This window comes from Taudactylus pleione, unplaced genomic scaffold (assembly GCF_031769625.1).
Source record: "Taudactylus pleione unplaced genomic scaffold, aTauple2 ptg000223l, whole genome shotgun sequence".
In the NCBI taxonomy this organism is placed as follows: domain Eukaryota; kingdom Metazoa; phylum Chordata; class Amphibia; order Anura; family Myobatrachidae; genus Taudactylus; species Taudactylus pleione.
The window spans coordinates 2,943,377-2,964,756 of record NW_028284625.1 but is presented as its reverse complement, the minus strand read 5'-3'; the positions used below and the strand labels follow the sequence as shown (position 1 = coordinate 2,964,756).

The following is a 21,380-nucleotide window of genomic DNA, read 5'->3' as shown; positions in this document are numbered from 1 at the left end:
AAAAAAAAAAAAAGATAAGACCAGCACTAGAAACAATGTAACTCATTACTTTTATGTTTTCATACAGGAGATTATAAAGCAACATATAAGAAAATGATAAGCAAATATAATATGGGGGAAATAAATTAAAGCCAGTCTGTATTGCAAAGTAAATTTTTTGGGGTATAGAGCCTGTTTCTGATTTAGAAGTAAAGTAAAAAATAGTAAGTAACTGTACACCTGGACAAACCATGTTGCAAGAGGAGCAAATATATTTATTTATTTGCATGCAGGCCAAATACTGGTTGTTTTTGCATATAGCCCATAAATGTGCTGGCAGCTTTGTTTTTGCTCTGCAGTTTAGATCTTATTTTGAACACACCCCTCCTCAAATCTTAATCTTTCTGCACATTTTAAATCTGCCCCATCTGCAGTGCAACATGGTTTTGCCAAAGTGCACAGGGACTGATTCAAAGATGGACGTAGAGATGGAACTGTTCAGCCGAGGTCAGGAAGTCCACATCAGAATACGCAGACCCTGGCACTCCCAGAAAACACCTCTGTTTCAAGTAATGCAGGCTGGCGCACTCACTCCTCACCCCCAAGCTTGATTGACAAGCTGCAGCTTTGAGGATCCATGAGAAGACTTGCAGTAGAAGACTGGAGCATGTGCAGTACAGATGATGCACATGCGCCAATCTTCTAAGATCAGAGATGTACGCAAACCATTAGGTTTGCATATCTCTCTGAATGAGGTCCATAGTTACTTGCTGGTCTTTGCTTTACTCTCCCCTCAGAATCAGGTAAACAGTCTCCATTTGCAGAACTTATCCTTTATCCAGTTATTTTCCAAATTGCTTTTTTAGATCTACAAAATAAACTACGTTGATCGATTATGGCATGACTAATTGTTGGGAACTAAGGATGCATGCCAATTTTAATACAAAGTAACTAACATCCTGTTGCTTTATAGTTAAGTTATAAGCGCTCATTTTGTTCTATTGTAAGGGGTTAATAAATTGAATAGTGTAAACAATCTACAATAAGATTGGTGTGCAGATAATGTACCTTTTACCAAGATTTTCAGAGGAGTTTGTTCAGTTAATTTTAAGATACAACTGTTTCAAAAAATGTTTTAGACTTGGAACTTTAGCTACCATATACTAAAGAGATGCTGCATTGGCATGGGTGAAGCGTTTTATGCTTAACTTACAGCTTTTGTTTGGATGTATTTTATGTTTTAGCATTTTTTAGATATTTAAGTGTAAACATTTAACATTAAAGTGTACGGAAACAGCATAAGAAAACTGTCAGTGGGAGGAGAGGCGCAGGATAGTCGTCTGATCTAACTCTCCTCATGCTTGATGTAAAAATGAAGAGGTAGAATGCTGGCTTCATGAGGGGACCCTCTTTAAATCACTCCAGTAATAGATGATAATTAATATCCTATGTGGAATACAGGGTATCAAAATAATTTCCTCATCCATGACCACATAAAGATGGTGGGAAAAGAGCAGATATATGGTTTTCAAGAGCTAGCAACCCCACTTACATCCCCTAGAGGCAATTGAGGGCATGGAGTACTGATGGTGACCCAGCCATCCACCTTTGATAACTTTTTTCAGAGTTAGACCCACCCTCATGAGATTGCAGGATGGTAGGCTTAGGTAACCTTTTACTCTTCACTTGCTGTTCAACTACAAGATCCCAAAAATGAATGCTACGACTTGCAGTTCCACAACAGCTGTAGAGACTCCCATTGACAGAATATAAAAAAAATAATTGAAAATTAATAAAATATTTTTTTCATTTACAAATGATATATTATAGACAAGTGCATTAGTTGCTTCCTTTTGGGGAGTTCTATTTTCACCACCACCAGTAGGGGAGGTAGAAAGAGCACTTACACAATAACTCTGGTATTATCTATTAATAACAAAAATATAAATTCTAGCCTATGGTCCTGTAACTTTGACAGTAGACATGCCTTTTTCCAGGTTTTCAGGTCTCCCCAAAGTTTTGGTAACCAGCATATGTTATATGCACATATGTATCTTTTAATAAATTATGGTAGATTAAACTGAATGCAGTGCGCCAATGTAGCTGGAAAAACAATGCTTCAACCTCTTGTCTTTAGAATTGTGTATGATGGGCTTTTATGATTCTTTGAATGCCCATTTGTTAAATGTAATCAGTGCCATACAGGCTGGCCTGAGTTTGCCTGCTTTGATTAATGGCGGCCCAATATTACACACAGAAAAAATTAAGCACATGCTGGGTGATGCCAAAAAATATAATCTATTAGCTCAGATAAGATAAAAACAAATTATTCTCTATTTTATTCATACTGGCATTGGTACCTGAACTAAATATAGGCACAGACACATCCAAAATGAACTCATTAAAGTTAATATAATCTCTAGTATACCATATAAACTGGTCATATTACATTACATTACATAAGGTTTTGTCCATAAAAGGCAATCTACAATTATCTATATATGTAGAAACTTTACATGGTATTGTAGTTTGACAGCTGAAGAATTTTATCTAATCATATAATTTCTTTAGAGAAAATTAATTAGGTACATGGCTTACCATCAGTTGCAGAAAGTTTTTTCCATTATACAGAAAACAGGTGGAACTCCATTTTGTTACAGGACTCCTTTTTAATTTTCAGTCGGCTCCCTTTTCCATTACTCACATATGGCTTACCAATGTTATTCTTGTCTAAGTGACTTGTTGCCTTCCATTACTTCTTTCCAGATCATTCTTAGGCTAGGAGGCCCTTATTGACTGCTTTCAGCCACCCTTAAACACTAAAGATGAACATCTTATTCTGCTCTACAGTGTGGTTTGCATATAATATAAGTCCAGGTGGAACAAAAATTATAGGGAAGTTTCAGGGAGAAAAAAAATATAGGAAGTATTCTGCACTGAACATTTAAGTCAAAACTATGCCAAAGAAAATAACAAAGCCCCAAAGACAAATCTAGCAATAGATGACCATTCTATGGAATAATTTAGTACATTTTACACAACTTTACTTCACACATACAGCCGGTAAAATGAGTATTGAACACGTCAACATTTTTCTCAGTAAATATATTTGTAATGGGGCTATTGTAATTAAATTTTCACCAAATGTCAGCAACAACCCATGCAATCCACACATTCAAAGAAATTAAACCATAGATGTCCATAAATTAAGTTATGTGTAATAATGTGAAATGACACAGGGAAAAAGTATTGAACACGCTTACTGAAATTTATTTAATACTTCATACACAAGCCTTTGTTAGTAGTGACAGCTTCGAAATGCCTCCTGTATGGAGAAACTAGTATCATGCATTGCTCAGGTGTGATTTTGGCCCATTCTTCCACACAAACAGTCTTCAAATCTTGAAGGTTCCGTGGGCCTCTTCTGTGAACTCTGATCTTAGTTCTTTCCATAGATTTTCAATTCGTCAGGTCATTGGCTGGACCAATCCAGCAGCTATATTTTCTTTCTCTGAAACCAAGAGAGTATCCTTGGCTGCGTGTTTGGGATCATTGTCTTGCTGAAATGCCCACCCTTGTTTAATCTTCAGAATCCTGGTAGATGGCAGCAGATTTTTATCAAGAATGTCTCAGTACATTTTTACATTCATCCATCCTTCAGTAATATGAAGTATGCCAGTATCGTATGTTGCTGAAAAACAGCCCCACACCATGATGCCCCCTCCTTCAAACTTCACTGTTGGTATGGTGTTTTTTTGGGGTGATTTCTCCTCCAAACATGGTGTGTATTAGAGCATCCAAAGTGTTTTGGTCTCATCTGACCAGACTGTATTCTTCCAGTAAATCACAGGCTTGTCGAAATGTTGTGCAGCAAACTTTAAACAAGCTGCAACATGCTTTTTCTTCAGAAATGGAGTCTTGCATAGTAAGTGTGCATACAGGCCATGCCGGTTGAATGCATTTCTTATTGTTTTCTTTGAAACAATTGTACCTGCTAATTCCAGGTCTTTCTGAAGCTCTCCACAAGTGGTTCTTGGCTCTTGGACAACTATTCTGATAATTCTTTCACTCCTCTGTCAGAAATTTTGCGAGGAACACCTGATCGTGGCCAGATTATGGTGAAATTATGTTCTTTCCACTTCTGGATTATGGCCCCAACAGTGTTCACTGGAACATTCAGAAGTTAGAAATCCTTTTGTAACCCATGCAATCAGTATGTTTTGCAACAATAAGGGTGCGAAGGTCTTGAGAGAGCTCTTTGCTTTTACCCATCATGAGATGTTTCTTGTGTGACACCTTGGTAATGAGGCACCTTTTTATAGGCCATCAGTTGGGACTGAACTAGTTTATATTAATTTGCAGTGACAAGGGGCAGGATTGCTAATTACTGATAGATTTCAGCTGGTGTCTTGGCTTTCCATGCCTTTTTGCACCTCCCTTTCTTCATGTGTTCAATACTTTTTCCCTGTGTCATTTCACATAATTACACAAAACTTAATTTATGGACATCGATGGTTTGATTTATTTGCATTTGTGGATTGCTTGGTTTGTTTTGCGAAATTTGGTGAAAATTCAATTACAATAGCCCCATTACAAATATATTTACTGAGAAAAATGTGGATTTGTTCAATACTTAATTTACCTGATGTAGGTGCACATGCAAGTATATGTGATGTGAGGCATTTGAATAACCACAGAGTTCAAGTCAGGGGTAGTTGGTATGAACCTAATTGGACTGAAAATGGACTGAGGAGTTGCACATGACCCCACAATAGGTAAAAAGAACAGAATAAAATAAACAATTACAGGACACTTTTGTCCTCAGGACAGTTAGGTCCGCCCTTAATCTGTTTTTTTTTCTATTAATGCTGTGTCAGCATTAAATTGTGAAATTGTGAAACCTTTAAAAATGTATGTTTTAAATCAGTGGTTCTCAAACTCAGTCCTCAGACCCCACAAAGTACATGTTTTCCAGGTCATCCAGCAGGTGCACAGGTGTACTCATTACTCACTGACACATTTTAAAAGATCCACAGGTGGAGCTAATTATTTCACTTGCTATTCTGTGAGGAGACCTGGAAAACATGCACTGTGTGGGGTCCTGAGGACTGAGTTTGAGAACCTGTCTTTTAAGTCATTTAAGTATTTGCTGTGAACACCAGTTTAATTTGATTCAAAACAGGAATTGTCTATTTTAAGATGATTTTATTAGATTAAATATACATGAATTATTGAATCAATTATATTTAAGCAGCCATTTCTGCATAAAAAATATACATGTTTATCTTTACAATATTTAGTGAGTTGCAAATCTTTATCTGAAGAATAGTAATATATATATATATATAATATATATGGAAAAGAGAGGGTACCTTTGGTGCACTACAACTTTCAATATTAATTGAATAGGAGAAATTTCCACCACTTAGGAGGATTTATTGTAATATTAGCTGTTGGTCAAACACAACCTTTTAGGTACTCTTCAAATCACCATTTGTTTATGTTTTGTATATTATTCATAAAATAAAAGCCCTATGGCAGCCCATAATTCTTATACCTGAATATTTTATTCTTGGTATATCTGCAGAGGTAAACATATATAAAACTATTTACAACACAAATCAATGCATAAATAGCATAAAACAACTTTTAGTAAAGCTGCCACAGTACAGAAGGATAGATGTTATCTGCCACCTACAGTACATCCTTATGGGTGTGAGCTCTTAGGTGGACCTCTCATGTGGTAGGTGCAGGATTTTCAAACCGATGACTATACACGTTTCATCCACATACAGCAGTTCATCAGTAGTAAATACAAAAATGGAACTGGTCTGAATAAACACTCGATATATGGAACTGGTTAGAACACTCAGTTGTATAAGCTTATTTTCTGTCCCTTGATAGGGACAAATTCCTAGAAAGGCTCTTAGAAGCCAAGTAGTTCTTATAATGATTTTACTGGAACAATTAGATGGATGTTTCTCAACTGATAAATGTAACCAGATTCCTTAATAACAATTTAAATATGAAGATGTATAATATACTCCAAATATGTAAAAACAAAGAGACCCAGTGCCAAGCAAGTGGTAAAACTGTATGCAGTCCAGTGAAGTGTATGTCTCCCTCTGTTAGCGCTAAATCTAACAAGAATTAGGGAAACATACACTTCATTGGACTGAATAGAGTTTTACCACTTGCTTGGCACTGGGTCTCATCGTTTTTGGGAGTATATGATACTAGAAAATAAGCTTATACCACTGGTTCTAACCAGTTCCATATTATCGAGTGTTTATTCAGACCAGTTTCATTTTCGTATTTACCACTGATGAAGTCCCGTATGTGGATGAAACGCGTTGGGTCATTGCTTTGAAAAACCTGCACCTACCACATGAGAGGTCCACCTAAGAGCTCACACCTGTAAGGGTGTAGGTGGCAGATAACATCTATTCTTCTGTACTGGGTCAGGTTTACTAAAAGTTGTTTCATGCTACTTATGTATTGATTTGTATTGTAAATTGTTTTATATATTTTTACCTCTGCTGATATACCAAGAATTAAATATTCAGGTATAAGAAATATGGGCTGCCATAAGGCCTTTATTTTATGAATAATATCCAAAACATAAACAATTGGTGATTTGAAGAGTAACTAGAAGGTTGTGTTTGACCAACAGCTAATATTGCAATAATCCCCCTAAGTGGTGGAAATTTATCCAATTCAATTAATATTCAAAGTTACAGCACACCAAAGGTACCCCCCTTTTCCATTTCTATTTTTAGGTCCTCTACTAGCAGAGGTCCACCTAATTGGTACAACTGAACCAGTGTAAGTGCGATACAAGGGTTAATTTTGATATATATATATATCTATTTAAGGTAAGCTTTTTGCATATAATCTTGTGGTCCTTGACAAAGGTAATAAATACCAAAACATTGGACTGACTGTTTGTGGTCACAGTCATTTATTTACTGTATACAAGACCCGGGGTGCCATACAGTTACGCTTGTATATGTGTGTATATATATATATATATATATATATATATATATATACACAAATATGTGTGTGTTGGTGTATAATGTATATTTGTCTTGTTTACACAGGTGACAGTGGCACTGATCAGTCTTTTCGAAACAATCTTACTAAGTTACCTCAGTTACAAGGTAAATGCTATTTTTTAATGTATCTACTGATTTCCATGCTTAACATGCACAAGACAACACAACATTGAACATAGGGCTGTTTTGGAAAAAACAAGAGTATCATCTATTTTAATAAGCTTCTTGGAACATACTGTTAATAACTTTGTTTTCACTAACATATATTTTGCTTAATTAGTCAACTGCTGGCTGAGAGGAATGTCTAAGCCACTCGACTTGGAGTTTGGAATTTGAAAAATAAGAAAAACCCAGATCTAGTTCTATACTTTTTTAACTGGGGTCACCTTGGTGTGCTATAGAGCAGTAGTGTAAACCACACTGGACCTTTGGGAAAAGGGGGTAATAAATTAATATTCACACCTAAAGTATATAATTTATATAGATATTTAATTGGTAAGATGTCTTCTGCATACAGTATCTGATATTTATGAATATAATTTTGTAGAAAAGTGTCTACAAGCATAGGAGGGAATGTTGTAAAGAAATGAAATTCCTAATTAATCCACAAAGTATATTGGTACTTTTCAATTTGACAGACAAATTTTTTTTTATATGGAACAGAAAAACATGATAACATGTGAAGTACAAGTGTTGGCACTGTAATACCCCTTTCACATCGCAAATACCGGGTCGCACCCGAGATTTGTACACGCGTCGATCCCGGGTGCGACCTGGCTGAGACCCCTTTCAGACTGGCGGCCCAACCCAGCAATAATACCAGGACAATGTTGTCACCACCATTACTGCTGAGGCTGCACTTGGAGATGAGATCATCTCTGAGCGCTGGCTCTTCCAATGCAGTGAACATTACCCGGGTCACCTCGACCTGGGTTACCCATTCACACTGCATTGCGAGCCAGGTTGAACTCGTGTTCAACCCTGCTCATTACCCGAGTTGAAATGCCGGGTCGCGCAACCTGGGTAATTTCAACTGGGCCCTTTCACACTGCGCAGTAACCCGGGGTGCTGCGCGTTCATGTGCAATAACCCGGGTTATTTGCTGGCAGTGTAATCGGGGTATAAGTTGCCCAGTACGATTTAAATGCTTCACTATGTAGCAAACACTAATAACTGTATGCTTTTGATATTAAGAAATTCCTGACAGTAAAAGAAATTGAACTGTCACTTTCTCACAGTTAAGTATCTGTCATGACAGGTAATGTTGTTTTAAGATTAAGACAATGGAGTCTAATTAACAATACTTACAGTACTATTCTTTGGAACTGAGATTCAACACTTCTTACTGGTTGAGAATCCCAGAGTATTTAGTACAGACATTCCCCTTGGTGATGTTTGATGAAATCCTTTCTCCACATGGCTAAATTGTTTTCTCTCACTGCCAGTAAATCTGCAGTGACCTGTTTCTCACAAGTTCCTTTATGCAGTTTGCATTAGCCATGCGTGGAAGATGTGTCCTTTTATGCTCACTATTGTTTACCAAAATGATCCGCAAGCTCTTACTTGTATTATGCCAATTCCATTTTGCCCCATATCTTTGCTCCAATTACTCCAGATCACAATCTGTGCTCTGCAAACAGCCTTATAGTGAGAGGTTCGAAGGTGATGTCACTACTGCTGGAAAGTCACAGGCAGGGGCGATAAGAGGGGGTGAGTGGGTACTAATTACCTGGGCCTGGGCTTGCTAGAGGGGCCTGGCGGGGGCCCGGATCCGGCACCGCCCCCCCACTTACATCACAGCAGCCCAGCACATGCTGCTGTGTGCTGGGATACACTGGGAGACTGCTCGCGGCTGCTAAGAAGCAGTCACAGCAGTCTCCTATGCCTTTGGGTGAAGCAATCAAGCTGATCACGCCCCCCACTAGTTATGCACCCGCTGAGAGGGCTCACTGCACCCCCCTTGCCAGCACACAGCACTTAACAGTGCTGCAAATCTTTTCTTTTTTTTTCTTTTTTACCTAAGGGGGCTCAATTAGGCCGTGCCCCCTTTTACCCAGGCCCGGCGTGGCTTTTGGCTGTCCTGGTCACAGGCTGATTTTCTTTGCTGACTTACTTATCCAAAGTATAGAACCTTATTAATACTAATATATATTCAAGACAAAAGGAGAAAAATACTTTTGTCAGAACCAACATCTTTTTTCATTTGTCTTGATTCACTTGTCATCTACTCTAATTATCGATAGTCGCATGGATATGTGTTCATAGCTTCTACATTTATTAGGTGATATAAAATAAATGTATTCAAGACACATAGACATATGACCAGTTGTTCAGTCTGTAAGTAAATATAATGCTGCCCATCCACTAGGCGATTAAACCTAGCGATTGAGCGATAACGACTATCGTTATCACTCAATCGCTTGGTAATCATAAAGTTTAATGTCTAATATGACCAGCAATGCACGTGCCTGCTGGTCGTATTGGGCATATGTCATCGGGGAAACAGGCTGGTCAACCTAACCATAACGTCAGGTTCAGCATGTTACTAGATGATTGCAGAGCCTGCACTGAACGACTGCTCGTTCAGTGTAGGCACATCACACATAGAAACGAGAGCACGATTACAATGTCATAATCATGCTGTCGTTTCTATGTCATGTAGAGGATGGGCAGCATAAGTATAATTAAAAATATAATGATGTCAGAGAGGCGCTAGCAATTTTATGGTCCAACAGAATGCTACAGATGTGTCCATTTGCATCCTTGCCGCTCGAGCTGCAAACATGTGCATGCATCGTGCCATGAATATTGCAGCAGCTGCGTGCGCCACGGTATGCCATGCCACATGTTGCATGCACACTATGCAATCCTATGGGGTCGCTGGTGCAAACACAATGTGTGTACCCATTTGCCGGTGCACGACTCGTGCCATGTGTGGCACGATTTGAAGCAAAAGAAGCACAGATGCAAGAGGACAAATCTGAAAGTCAGAGATAATGGCACATGATATAACCCATGGTTATAGTTTACACTACTATGCAAGTATGTATTAACAGTGTTTGGGTGCTATGAGCTACATCTACACTGGATGACAGGCCCGGCAACAGGGGGGAACTATGGGTACACCCATACTGGTCCCCAGGTCCAGAGGGGTCCCAAGGATCGGATGGGCACAAAACAGGGACGCAGACTCACTGTTCAAGCCGGTGGCCCATGGAACCCATAGCCACCGCCAAGCCCCTGCTCCATCCCTTGTAACCTGGCCCGGGCAGAGCAGGGCTCTTCCCGGTGGCTCAGCTGCAGCCCGAGTCAGGGCCTGCTGACTACTGTCTGCCCTTTTGAGCAACACGGCAGTGTGACATGATTCACATCGCCTCACATCTCTGCCAGTCAGGCAGGCTGCATTTTGGAGGGGATGTTAGAGGAACAAGGGTGGGTGACACAGGAAGGTTCTGGGGGCAGAAGAAGGTGCTGGGGGCAGAAGATGACAGGGGCTGGGGGCAGGAGAACAGGATGGGTGCTGGGGAAGAAGGTGAAGGGGGCTGGGGACAGATGAAGGGGTTGGTTGCATAAGAAGATGCTGGGGGCAGAGGGGGACAGAGTCTGGGAACAAAGGAATGTGATGGGGACAGATGAAGGTGCTGGGGGCAGAAGAAGGTGCTGAGACAGAAGGTGACAGGCTGGAGGCAGAAGATGACACAGACTGGGGGCAAGAGAACAGTATGGGTGCTGGGGAAGAAGGTGAAGGTGGCTGGGGACAGAGGAAGGGGCTGGCTGCATAAGAAGGTGCTGGGGGCAAAGGGTGACAGGCTGGGAACAGTGGAAGGTGATGGGGCAGATGAAGGTGCTGGGGGCAGAAAGTGACAGGCTGGGGCAGAAGATGACAAAGGCTGGGGGCAGGAGAACAGGATTGGTGCTGGCAAGGAAGGTGAAGGGGGCGGGGGACAGAGGAAGAGGCTATTTGCATAATAAGGTGCTGGGGGCAGAGGGTGACAGGCTAGGAGCAGGGGAAGATGATGGGGCTTGGGACAGAGGAAGGGGCTGGTTGCATAAGAAGGTGCTGGGGGTAGAGGGTGACAGGCTGGGCGCAGAGGAAGGTGATGGGGCTGGGGACATAGGAAGGTGATGGGGGCAGAAGGAGCTGGGTGCAGTGGGCAACACAGGCTGGGGGCAGGAGAAGGTGATGGGGCAGTAGAAGGTGCTGGGACAGAAAGTGACAGGCTTGGGGCAGAAGATGACACAGGCTGGGGGAAGAGGAAGGTGATGGGAGCTTGGAGCAGAAGGTCACACGGACTGGGGGCAGAGGAAGGTAATGGGGGAAGGAGATGGAAGAAGGTGATGGAGGGCTTCTTGGCCAAGGATTGTGATGAGGGGCCGAGGACTGAGAATGGCTGGCTGCTGACACCATTCCTCCTACCCCATCCACAGCACTGTCATAAGGAAGACCTTGCAAGAGATGGCAGACAAGAACTACAGCCTGCATAGTTAGTGACAGAGAGACAGTGTAAGTCATAGTGTATTTTTACTTTATGTAAAGGCTGATATATCTTTCAGTTAACATTATCATGCTTCATATATCACACATGCAGGGGAGGGATGTGCGGGATCGGGGTGTTGGTGAGAAGCTGGGGCCCCCAGAAACATCAGTGTACAGGGCCCCGAGATTTCTGTTGCCGGTCCTGCTGGATGTTATGGATAATATCTCTCTACTTGCATACAATGGTAGTAAAATTTTCATTGAAACTGGCTACCTGTATTTATTACATATTGGTTGCAGAGTCACTAAGATAGCTGAGATGTGTCCGTTAACTTTTCTATCTCTGTGAGACAAAATAGCTGCCTAACACCAGCCTTAAATGAAAATAAGTTTGTTTTTTATCCAGAAAGTTGTTGCTTGATAACTTGCATCAAACAACTCTCCCCATATCTCAGAACAGGGACGATGCTGCTCTTAGAAAATTATGGTATAGCCAGAGAAAACTATTATTTCTCTAGCAAGAACCGCTTAATAAATTGTAAAAAGCCTTTCTGTGGAGATAATTGTAATTTTCTTCAGAGACTCGGCTTTTCTTCTGTTAATAAATGGACTCTAATATTCCTAATGTACACTATTCTTCTCCAATTTACTAATTAAAATTCTATATTTATGCATTTTATTTTGGTTGTTTAAAACATTGTTTTCATTTTCTTCAAAGGGAAATATTTGGGAACAAATATTGAGGATACCTTTCATATTGGAAATGATTAATACTGTACCCTTCATTATTACAGTAAGTATTTAAAATGACAACGGTATTTATGTATTTTATAAATTAGTTTATTTATGGTTACATCTTTACTTTTTTTCATTAAAAAAAATGTTTCTTTAATAACATCTATCATCGCATAGAAGGCCAGGAATACATAACTTGTATTTAATATAGAAAACAAAGTAACCTTTCCTTTTTGGATTGTAAAATTAATAATCATAAATTTGTTACAAAATAAACAGAAAATATGGTATCATATATTTGAAGTGTATTGGATTGGAAAAGGTTTCTGCTCTATCATAAATGCACGATGTGGTTATCAAGGCTTTTCATCAAGCATTTGGCATTTATTATAAGTAGTTTAAACAAAATACATTTGTAAACATTTTAGCAATAAAAAAAGAACATACATGTAATGAAAGTAGAATAAATAAATGATGGAAAAGATGCACAACAAAATATAGAGTGCAGCTAAAGAGAATACACTAAAGTATACACCCACATAACACTATAAATAAAGTAGTCTGAGACTGGCCAAAAATGACAGTGTACAGTACTTAAAATAATGGATCTATATTGTTTGGTAGGTTATGCAACTAACAGGTGAGATTTCTCAAATATGGATCAATACTTTTCTTTCCAATGCGAGATGCTGGTAATAATTTCAGCAGTGAACAAAACAAAGTAATCCAGTGTTTAATATTTTAAATGATTCCCTTTTTTAGATCAAACATGTTTAATGGTAAAACTGTCCAAATTACTTAATTTGATAATAAGTCCAAATATTTATCAAAACCAATCATTGGGACATTTTACCAATACCAGAGAAACCATAATTGGGAATTAGTGTCTGAATGCAATAATTTCCTTAATCTAATACAGTACTGTACATTGGTTTCTTGTGATTACTTAGTTACCATTATTTTAACTTTCTTTGTAATAAGGGTGCTACTTTATTGCTAAAATATCTGTAACATATTGCTAAAATATCTGTAACATCTACCATCATTGCCTGTGTGTTATATTTATAATTTTTTGTGATCTTTGAAAAATCAAAACTATGAAGACATTCCTACTTATGTTTTGTAACACCTTGATTCTGTAGGTTGATTACAAAAATCTAGAACTTACAATATGTCTATGAGTTATGTGCATTTTAAAAGACCTACAGTATAGGGTTTCATTTACAGCTAATTCATTTGCATCACAAAAACATGCAACAAATGTAGCGCTCATATTTAGAAATATTTTGCACTTACTGTTTTCAATAGCAATTAGAGCACAGTAAAGGATGCACAAGTATGGTAAGCATACTTCTTAGGTATGTTTCCTGATTGGACTTGCAAGCACCTGCTGATGTACCTATCAGGAGGCATACAGTTTTCTCAACCATTAACAAGTGCTAGCTGCTGAGATAACTTGTATTGCTGCCTTTTTTCAAAATGATTTAAACAAAACAAAAAAAAGTTGGTTGCGCACTCCCCCAAAAATATTTAACCAGAAAAATAAGTGTGGAGTCTATATACTACAGTGGAAACCAGCATTCGGCTAGACAGCCCAGGCTGGTCATCTTTTAACAAGGAATACCATAGCCTGAAATAATGTAAACTACAACTAGTTTAATGAGTGAATAGCCAGAACTTATTAACTCATTTAATTATTTGTATTTCCTCCTCTGCTAGTACCTTCAATATGCTCCATTCCTTTTATTCTTATATGTGGTGAATCAGAATTATGCAATATCTTAGTGTCTGGAAATACTGATTCTCAAAGTTATTTAAGATGTTATTCTGGTTGTGCTGCCTACATACTGTAGGACGTAGTCACATTTCATAATGTATATAACATAGGATGTGAATTAATTAATATGACTCTCTATTTTAAATATATCAAGCATTGAAAAGAGTGAAGACGTAGACCAGTGGAGATGTTGCCCATAGCAAAAAAATCAGCTTTGAGGTAAAATTTATCAAGTACATGCTAAAAAAATGTAGAAAAGGTAGAAGCCGATTGGTTGATATAGGCAACTTTTCCACATCACCCCCTGTTTGACAATCTATCCACAAATAACACATATATTCTTCTTACATTTAAAACACCTAATAGGTTTTTGTGGGAGCCATATTGTTTTAGGTTATTAGTTTCTTTTTCTATTTTATGTATAAAGAAGCTTAAGACTGATTTGCATTTTAGTATTTCTTCTCTTCTAAAGATGGTAACATTTTTCTTTGTCAGAATCGGTCTTGGAATATTATTGCATTAAACTATTCTCATAATCTGATTAGAAAAATAGTTAAACTTTTAAAAGAAACACAAGAATAAGTAGCGCTGAGGTTATCAATTGCATAAATTGCATAAAAATATGTGGTACTGGATATAATCAAAAAGTTTAATACATTAAAAAAGTATTTCTACTGTTTCCAAATTTGGATATACACAGTAAGCATATAGCATTAATATCATGGAATCTCACCCACAAGCTCAAGTCTGTGATAGCCTGTTCATATATAACCCTTATAGGGTATCATAGGAGTGCCAATAGTACGTGAAGCCTGTCTGTTGAATGATCTTCCTGGTTGCCGCTAGAGGAATGTCCCTTTGGTATAGTATTCCAATTAGTGGGTCCTCAGATATTGCGGTGTCCAATGTGGCACATGAAGACTGTCTGCTGGATGATATCCTGATTGCCGCTAGAGGGATGTCCCTTGTAGATGTATATATCCAAATGATGGGTCCTCAATTTGTGCGGTATCTATGGGCAGCAAATGGCTGACTGCAGCCAGAGGATAAGTCTCCTGAGTGGCTTAATCCTTATAACCCCAAGGGCTATTTTGAGGCAGGAATGTATAGTCCAAAGAATGTCCAAAAGAGGTCAATATAGTGGGAGTGATAGTTCCAAAAAGTTCTGATGTGTTTCCTGCATCTAGGTGCAGCTTTATCAAAGGTAAGTAATGAATGTCTGGACTGGTGCTTTTATACCCCTAAATGGGGTTTGTTAATTGGCACCTGATTAGATGTAAACAGAAGGTGCTATTAGCAATATATCTTTTGTTAAATGCAAATCACGGCTATCCATTTAAATAGTCTCCCGAGGGAGGGTTAAAACAAGACTAGTAAATCTTATTTACCTTGTTACTCAGGTTGTAGAGCTCCATGAGCATGACCGATAGCGATCACTAGTCCGGTCATTAGTCCAGTCACGTGTCTCTATCCCATGCTGGAATCGGGACTCATACATGATGTATAGTCGTGTGGTCCACAGAATGACCTATCTCATATAGGTGGGTGTGGGTAATGATCCGATCATGTGCTAATGTCACATGATCCTATTCAGTCCACATCTTGTGGTCACATGGCCCAAGTTCCACCTATCAAAATGGGGAAACTATCTAAGGATTCTGGGATATGTAGTAAATACATGATTCTTGTCCCTAAGATATATGGAGGAGAAGGAAGATTGGCAAAATAGGAAAGAAAACGAACAAAAAAGAGGAAAAAAGTATCATGACATCTATAGCCCGCGATTAAATATACAACAAATGTTTTGTGTCAAAGAGATTATACATATATTGTGTCTAAAATAAAATACTAGACTTCAAAAAAGTTTTAGTAAGTACATAATTCACATGATAGTCCAATTATTCTTAAATAGAGGACATACAGAAACTATTGTTCCTCTAATTATGTTGTTAATATAACTAAAGATCTAATACATTTGTAAGACATTGGAACTAAAATTTATGAGTTTACTATTAATATTTAAAACTAAGAACAACCATCCAGCGCTAATTTGACTAAATTTAAATATATAAACTAAAATTACCTGTGTTCGGCAAAACTTGATGTATAAAGCAGCAGAGATAAAAAATGTGCTAGTGGTAACACAGTTACACACCTGTGAATCGGGTGTGTTGGACAAACAAAATATGTGAAGGAACCCCTGCGCTAATTAATATGCTTAAGGGTTGATATGGATGAACTGACAATCACCACACTGCTAAAATTATTTATAAATCATTACTAATATTAAAATATAATGTAACAATATCAAAGTGACTGATCAATATACAATATAAAAGTCACCATAATAGAGTGATTCAATTCTTAGATACACTATCAAAAAAATGTTTTGCTGAGAGAGGTGAATTCAAAACATACACAAGCATATAATATTTAATAGGTGTCTTATATTAAATGTCTCTCATAGATAGTCTCAATATAAGAGATAAAAAACAAAAAGCAAAAAGCAATAATCCAGTTCACAGGGAAAATATTGGAATGTTTCACACTGAACATGTGATCCCGCTGCAATGCTCTCACCAAAGCACTGATCCTATGTAATATCAGACAGCTGGCTCCATGTTATTAGGAATCCTGGGAGGCATCTAATGTACATCTCCATTTAGATAGATGAAATTTTGTCTATTTCCAGGTAAGTATAGCAAGGTAATTGTTGGAGGAGGCTGCATCCACGGAGAGACAGTGTATGAGCGGCTCACCTGATGATGCAATAAAGGTGCTTCAGCCGCGTCTCAATCCCAGCCACTACTCCGACTACCAGCGAACGTCCTCCGGGGTCGCTGAAATCCACGTCGCAGCTGCTGAACACCACCAATGTGTTTGAATGAGTCTCAATGTGTCCTGGAAGGCTACCTCTGACCGGTTTCGCTCCACAATGCTGGGGCTTTATCAAAGAGTGACTAGATGCTGCCTGATAGCCCTCTATATATGTGTCCAAATTGGTAATTTTGATATATCAATCAATAAGATGTTTGACACCTGTTGGAATTCACCTCTCATTCACCTCCCTCAGCAATCAGTAGAAATCCTCATCAGCTGTGTGTTCAAGTCACATAAAGAGCGACATAATGTTAACTGATTATAAAAAATATAATATATATATACACATATACATATGCACAAACACATATAAATATATCTGTTTTAAATGTACCATATCCAAAAATGCAAAAATATAATTACAATTAAATAACTTATCAAACTTATCTGAATAAATATAGTAGCATACATTAAAAACATAATTTAAATAAAATCATCTCTATTGAGAATAACGTGTGTCTAGAACCCATGAACTAGTGCACAGGTTCTCAAACTCGGTCCTCAGGACCCCAAACAGTGCATATTTTCCATGTCTCCACATTGAATCAAGTGAAATAATTAGCTCCACCTGTGGACCTTTTAAAATGTGCAATTGAGTAATGAATACACCTGTGCACCTGCTGGGTGACCTGCAAAACGTGAACTGTGTGGGGTCCTGAGGACCGAGTTTGAGAACCACTGAACTAGTGCATCTCAGTCAGTGGCTCTAACTGCTACACTATCTCTCCCATCCTGTTTTATTATCATTCTATATTACCTTATGTAAACAATTCAATACAATTCAAATACGATGAAACTCATGTAAGGAAGTGGGATAGAATCCACTAAAATAATGTCTTAATCCTCCCATGCAAAAATAATCGGCACATTTGTATTTTAAGGGTGACATGTGTCTAGAACCCATGAACTAGTCTATCACAGTCAGCAGCTCTAACCACTACACTATCCCTCTCATCTATTACTATCTATTTTACAGTCTATAGTGTCTCATGTATACAAATCTATAACATTCAAATATGATGCAACTCATGTAAAAAATGGGATACAAAACATTGTAATACTGTCCTAATCTTCCCATGCAAAAATGTTTCTCAATTTTCGGCATACTAAATATTGCCTTGGATATTAACTGAAACAACCCATACATTTCCTAATATGTACATGGTAAAGATATCTATGTTCTAAAGAGGCAATTATATATGAGAACAGCCATAAGTATATGTAATTCTGTAATCCAAAACTATATGGAAAAACCTGCCATCATATTATTATTAATCAAATGACTCAAACTCTATATTGTCATTTAATCCAGATGGGAACATGAAAGTGCTACAATTTTTAAAAAATATATATTTAATAGCACTTGAATTTGACATTAATATCTACTGAAAAAAACATGGATCTCCAATAAAGAAAAACTTCTCACCCAACATAATCCACACCAACAAATTCTTGAGCATTTCTCCGTCAGTCTAATTTATTTCTAGTGTATAATCCATAAACTAATTGTGCCTCCAGTTTGCTCTCTCTACCTTCCTCTTTATGCCCTTTTCCAGCGTTATGGCTCTTCACCTCATTTGGATGACCACTGCATTAATCTTGAATTCTTTAAGATATGCTCAATTTCTGGTTTACTTAATACTCCTTTCCCTCTCTTAGATGACCACCTTATCACTTGCAAAATCTCATTTTACTCTAATTTTTCTGTTGTTGAACTCTAAAATGCTTCCTCATACCTGAATAAATCTAAACTTTGATTTTTTAACAACTGCAACAACTTCTTATTTCTACATTGAACCCTCCTGGTATTGCTGTAACACATAATAACCAAGCTCATGTGATAGTCATTAAGTGGCTCCAGCTACTCTTTATCAAAAATATGGCACACCAAAGTAACACAATATGTAATTTCTGCTCAAGCTTCTACTCCTAAACACCTTTTTAATCCATTTCAATCTCTTCACAACCCTCTGACACCAAACCCATGACTGCTGTCAGTGCACAAGATCTTGCTTACTACAGTACTTCAAAGATAAGATTAATAAAACCTGAAATAGAATTGAGTCATCTTCCTCAACCAGTTATTTGCTTAGTTCTTTCTCTGCACCATCTGGCAATTTTTAATTGATTCCACAAATGCAGAAAAATTATCAACTCATTTCTTATATCTGTACTCTACCACTGCACTTGATCCTATACCAGTACAAATCAGTTGAACCCCGTCACCTATGCTCATCCCAACCTTAACTAAAATCTATATTGTCACTTACTTTACTGGTTCCTTTCTTCAAGGGTCCAGTGATTAATACTAAACAAAACTCTGACCGAAGCTCTCTTTCAAGTTAACAACCAATTTTTCATCTCCATTGCCCCTTTCTTTCCTCACTCAACATATAGGACCCATTTTAATCAGATTTCCACTCACAAAACTCCACAGAGGTTGCAATAACTAAGGAGGTCAATGGTTTAATCACTGCTAAATCTAAAGTCCATTACTTGTAATTCTCCTGGCTCTCTCTGCAGCATTTGGCACTCTCATCTGATACAAACACTACAATCCCTAGGTCTTCCTCAACCACTATCTCATCCTACTCAAATTGATTTTTCAATGTGTGTTTCTCTGCATCCACCTCCTCTCCACTTCCTCTTTCAGTTGGAGTACCACAAGGATCAGTCCTAGGTCTCCAGCTCTTCTTCATCTATACCACTTCTCTTGTAAAACTAATTAGTTCCTTCAGATTTCAGTTTCATATCTATCCCATTTACAGTATATATCCTGTCCGGATCTCTCCCAATCTTTGTTGGCCCACATACCTTAATGTCTTTTTGTCATTTCAACCTGGATATCCTTTCGCCACCTCAAACTTAAAGTTTCATAAACAGAGCTAATATTTATTGTGACCAGTCAACAGAAGTTACCTACCTGCTATTTTTGTTGATAACATCTCAATATCACTGCATCTGTGTTATCCTAGACTCGGAATTGTCATTGCTCCTAACTATCTCTTTACACTGCACTTTTCTTACTATGGTGTTGCCCTGGGGCGGCTTGGCTGGGCCAGTTTTTTGAGGTCCTGCGGTCTGGATTTGAACCCTAGTATGTTAGGGACCTACCCGAAAGAGGTTACCTGGATATGGTGGGTAGGCCCATAACCTTGGCCATGATTATGCTAAAAACCTCTATTGATTGCAAAATTTTATTGCATTTATGTATATTATTAATGATTTGGAGTTGTGCACCTGAGATTTGTCTGTTTCTGTGCCTGCAATTAGTCTCATCAGGTAGCACCTCCCATCATATATATAGTCAGGTTGTGCAGTCCAGAAATCTTTCCCATATGCAACTTTTATTAATATTAAATAAATGATTATGGGGTCTATCTACTAACTGATGTTAAGTTAAATTAATGGGAATAGTTGTTATTAGCTATAAGTGCAATATGTAACAATCCATTCACACTTGGTGGTAAATTTACGAAGAATCGAGTTTGGTCGAGATTGCAATCTCGCCTGTTTTTAGGCATGTTTTCCATCTCGCAAATTTACTAAAGGCAAACTCGTGCGGGTTTTTGTGTTGAGTTTGGTCCTCTCACCTGTTTTCTCTCCCAAGATTTAAATCTTGCCTTACCTCGCTTTCCGCAAACATCAGTAATTTTTAACATGTCAGAAATACAGTCCGCAAATTTACCAAAAAACGAGTTTGTAAACTCGCCCGTGAAATTGATTATCTCATGCAAGATTTCCCGATTCCAACAGACGTGCCTGTGAGCTGCAGGTTCTTACGAGACCACTGTAAATTTTGGGGCAAATGTCAACTTGACGCGAAACTCGCACCTGTTTTTTTCAATTTTACATGTGTTTGTACTTCCAGTAATGAGGACACTCTCAGGCAAACTATAAAAAGAGCCAGTTTTTTGGTTAGTGTTGTAGTGAGTGATTATGGCATTTTTTATGACTGCTGGTGTGTTGGGTGTGTGGCTGGGATACCAGAGGCTCTACCACCAGGCTGGTGGGGATTTGGAGCAAGAAACTGAGCAGGCTGAAGAGGTTGTGCAGGTACCACGGAGGCTGCGCAGGCAGCGCTTTTTTAGGGGGCGTTTGAACCTGAACGCATTGGCCGATGCCGAGGTCATACAGATGTTGAGGCTCAATAGAGCCAACATATTCCATCTGTATGATCTTGTCAAACTGGACCTAGACCTTGAGACAGGTCGCTCACATGCTGTCTCAGGACTGCACAAGCTTTTGAGTGTATTGCACTTTTTTGCTACAGGAAACTTCCAGTCTGTCACTGGTAGGGTCATTGGAATTTCCCAGGCCACATTTTCAAGGTATTTAACCAAGATCATGGCCTAATTTCAGCCTCTGCTCCAAGCCTCAATCTGCTTCCCTAACCAAGAGTCACACTGGCATGCAGTCAAGGTAGCTTTTTATGGCATTGCAGGCATGCCAAATGTCCTTGGCACAATAGACT

General features: G+C 38.4%; 1 protein-coding gene across 2 annotated transcripts in view; it reads left to right on the top strand.

The window, feature by feature from the left end:
• The window catches only part of LOC148517309 (potassium channel subfamily T member 2), a 1,089,312-nt gene that overhangs the window by 531,048 nt on the left and 536,884 nt on the right, over nt 1–21,380 (top strand). For both annotated transcript variants that reach the window (XM_088478860.1, XM_088478861.1), the window contains 2 exons: nt 7,083–7,142; nt 12,233–12,307. In XM_088478860.1, coding sequence (XP_088334986.1) covers nt 7,083–7,142; nt 12,233–12,307 — 135 coding nt within the window. The remainder of the gene's footprint in view (nt 1–7,082; nt 7,143–12,232; nt 12,308–21,380) is intronic.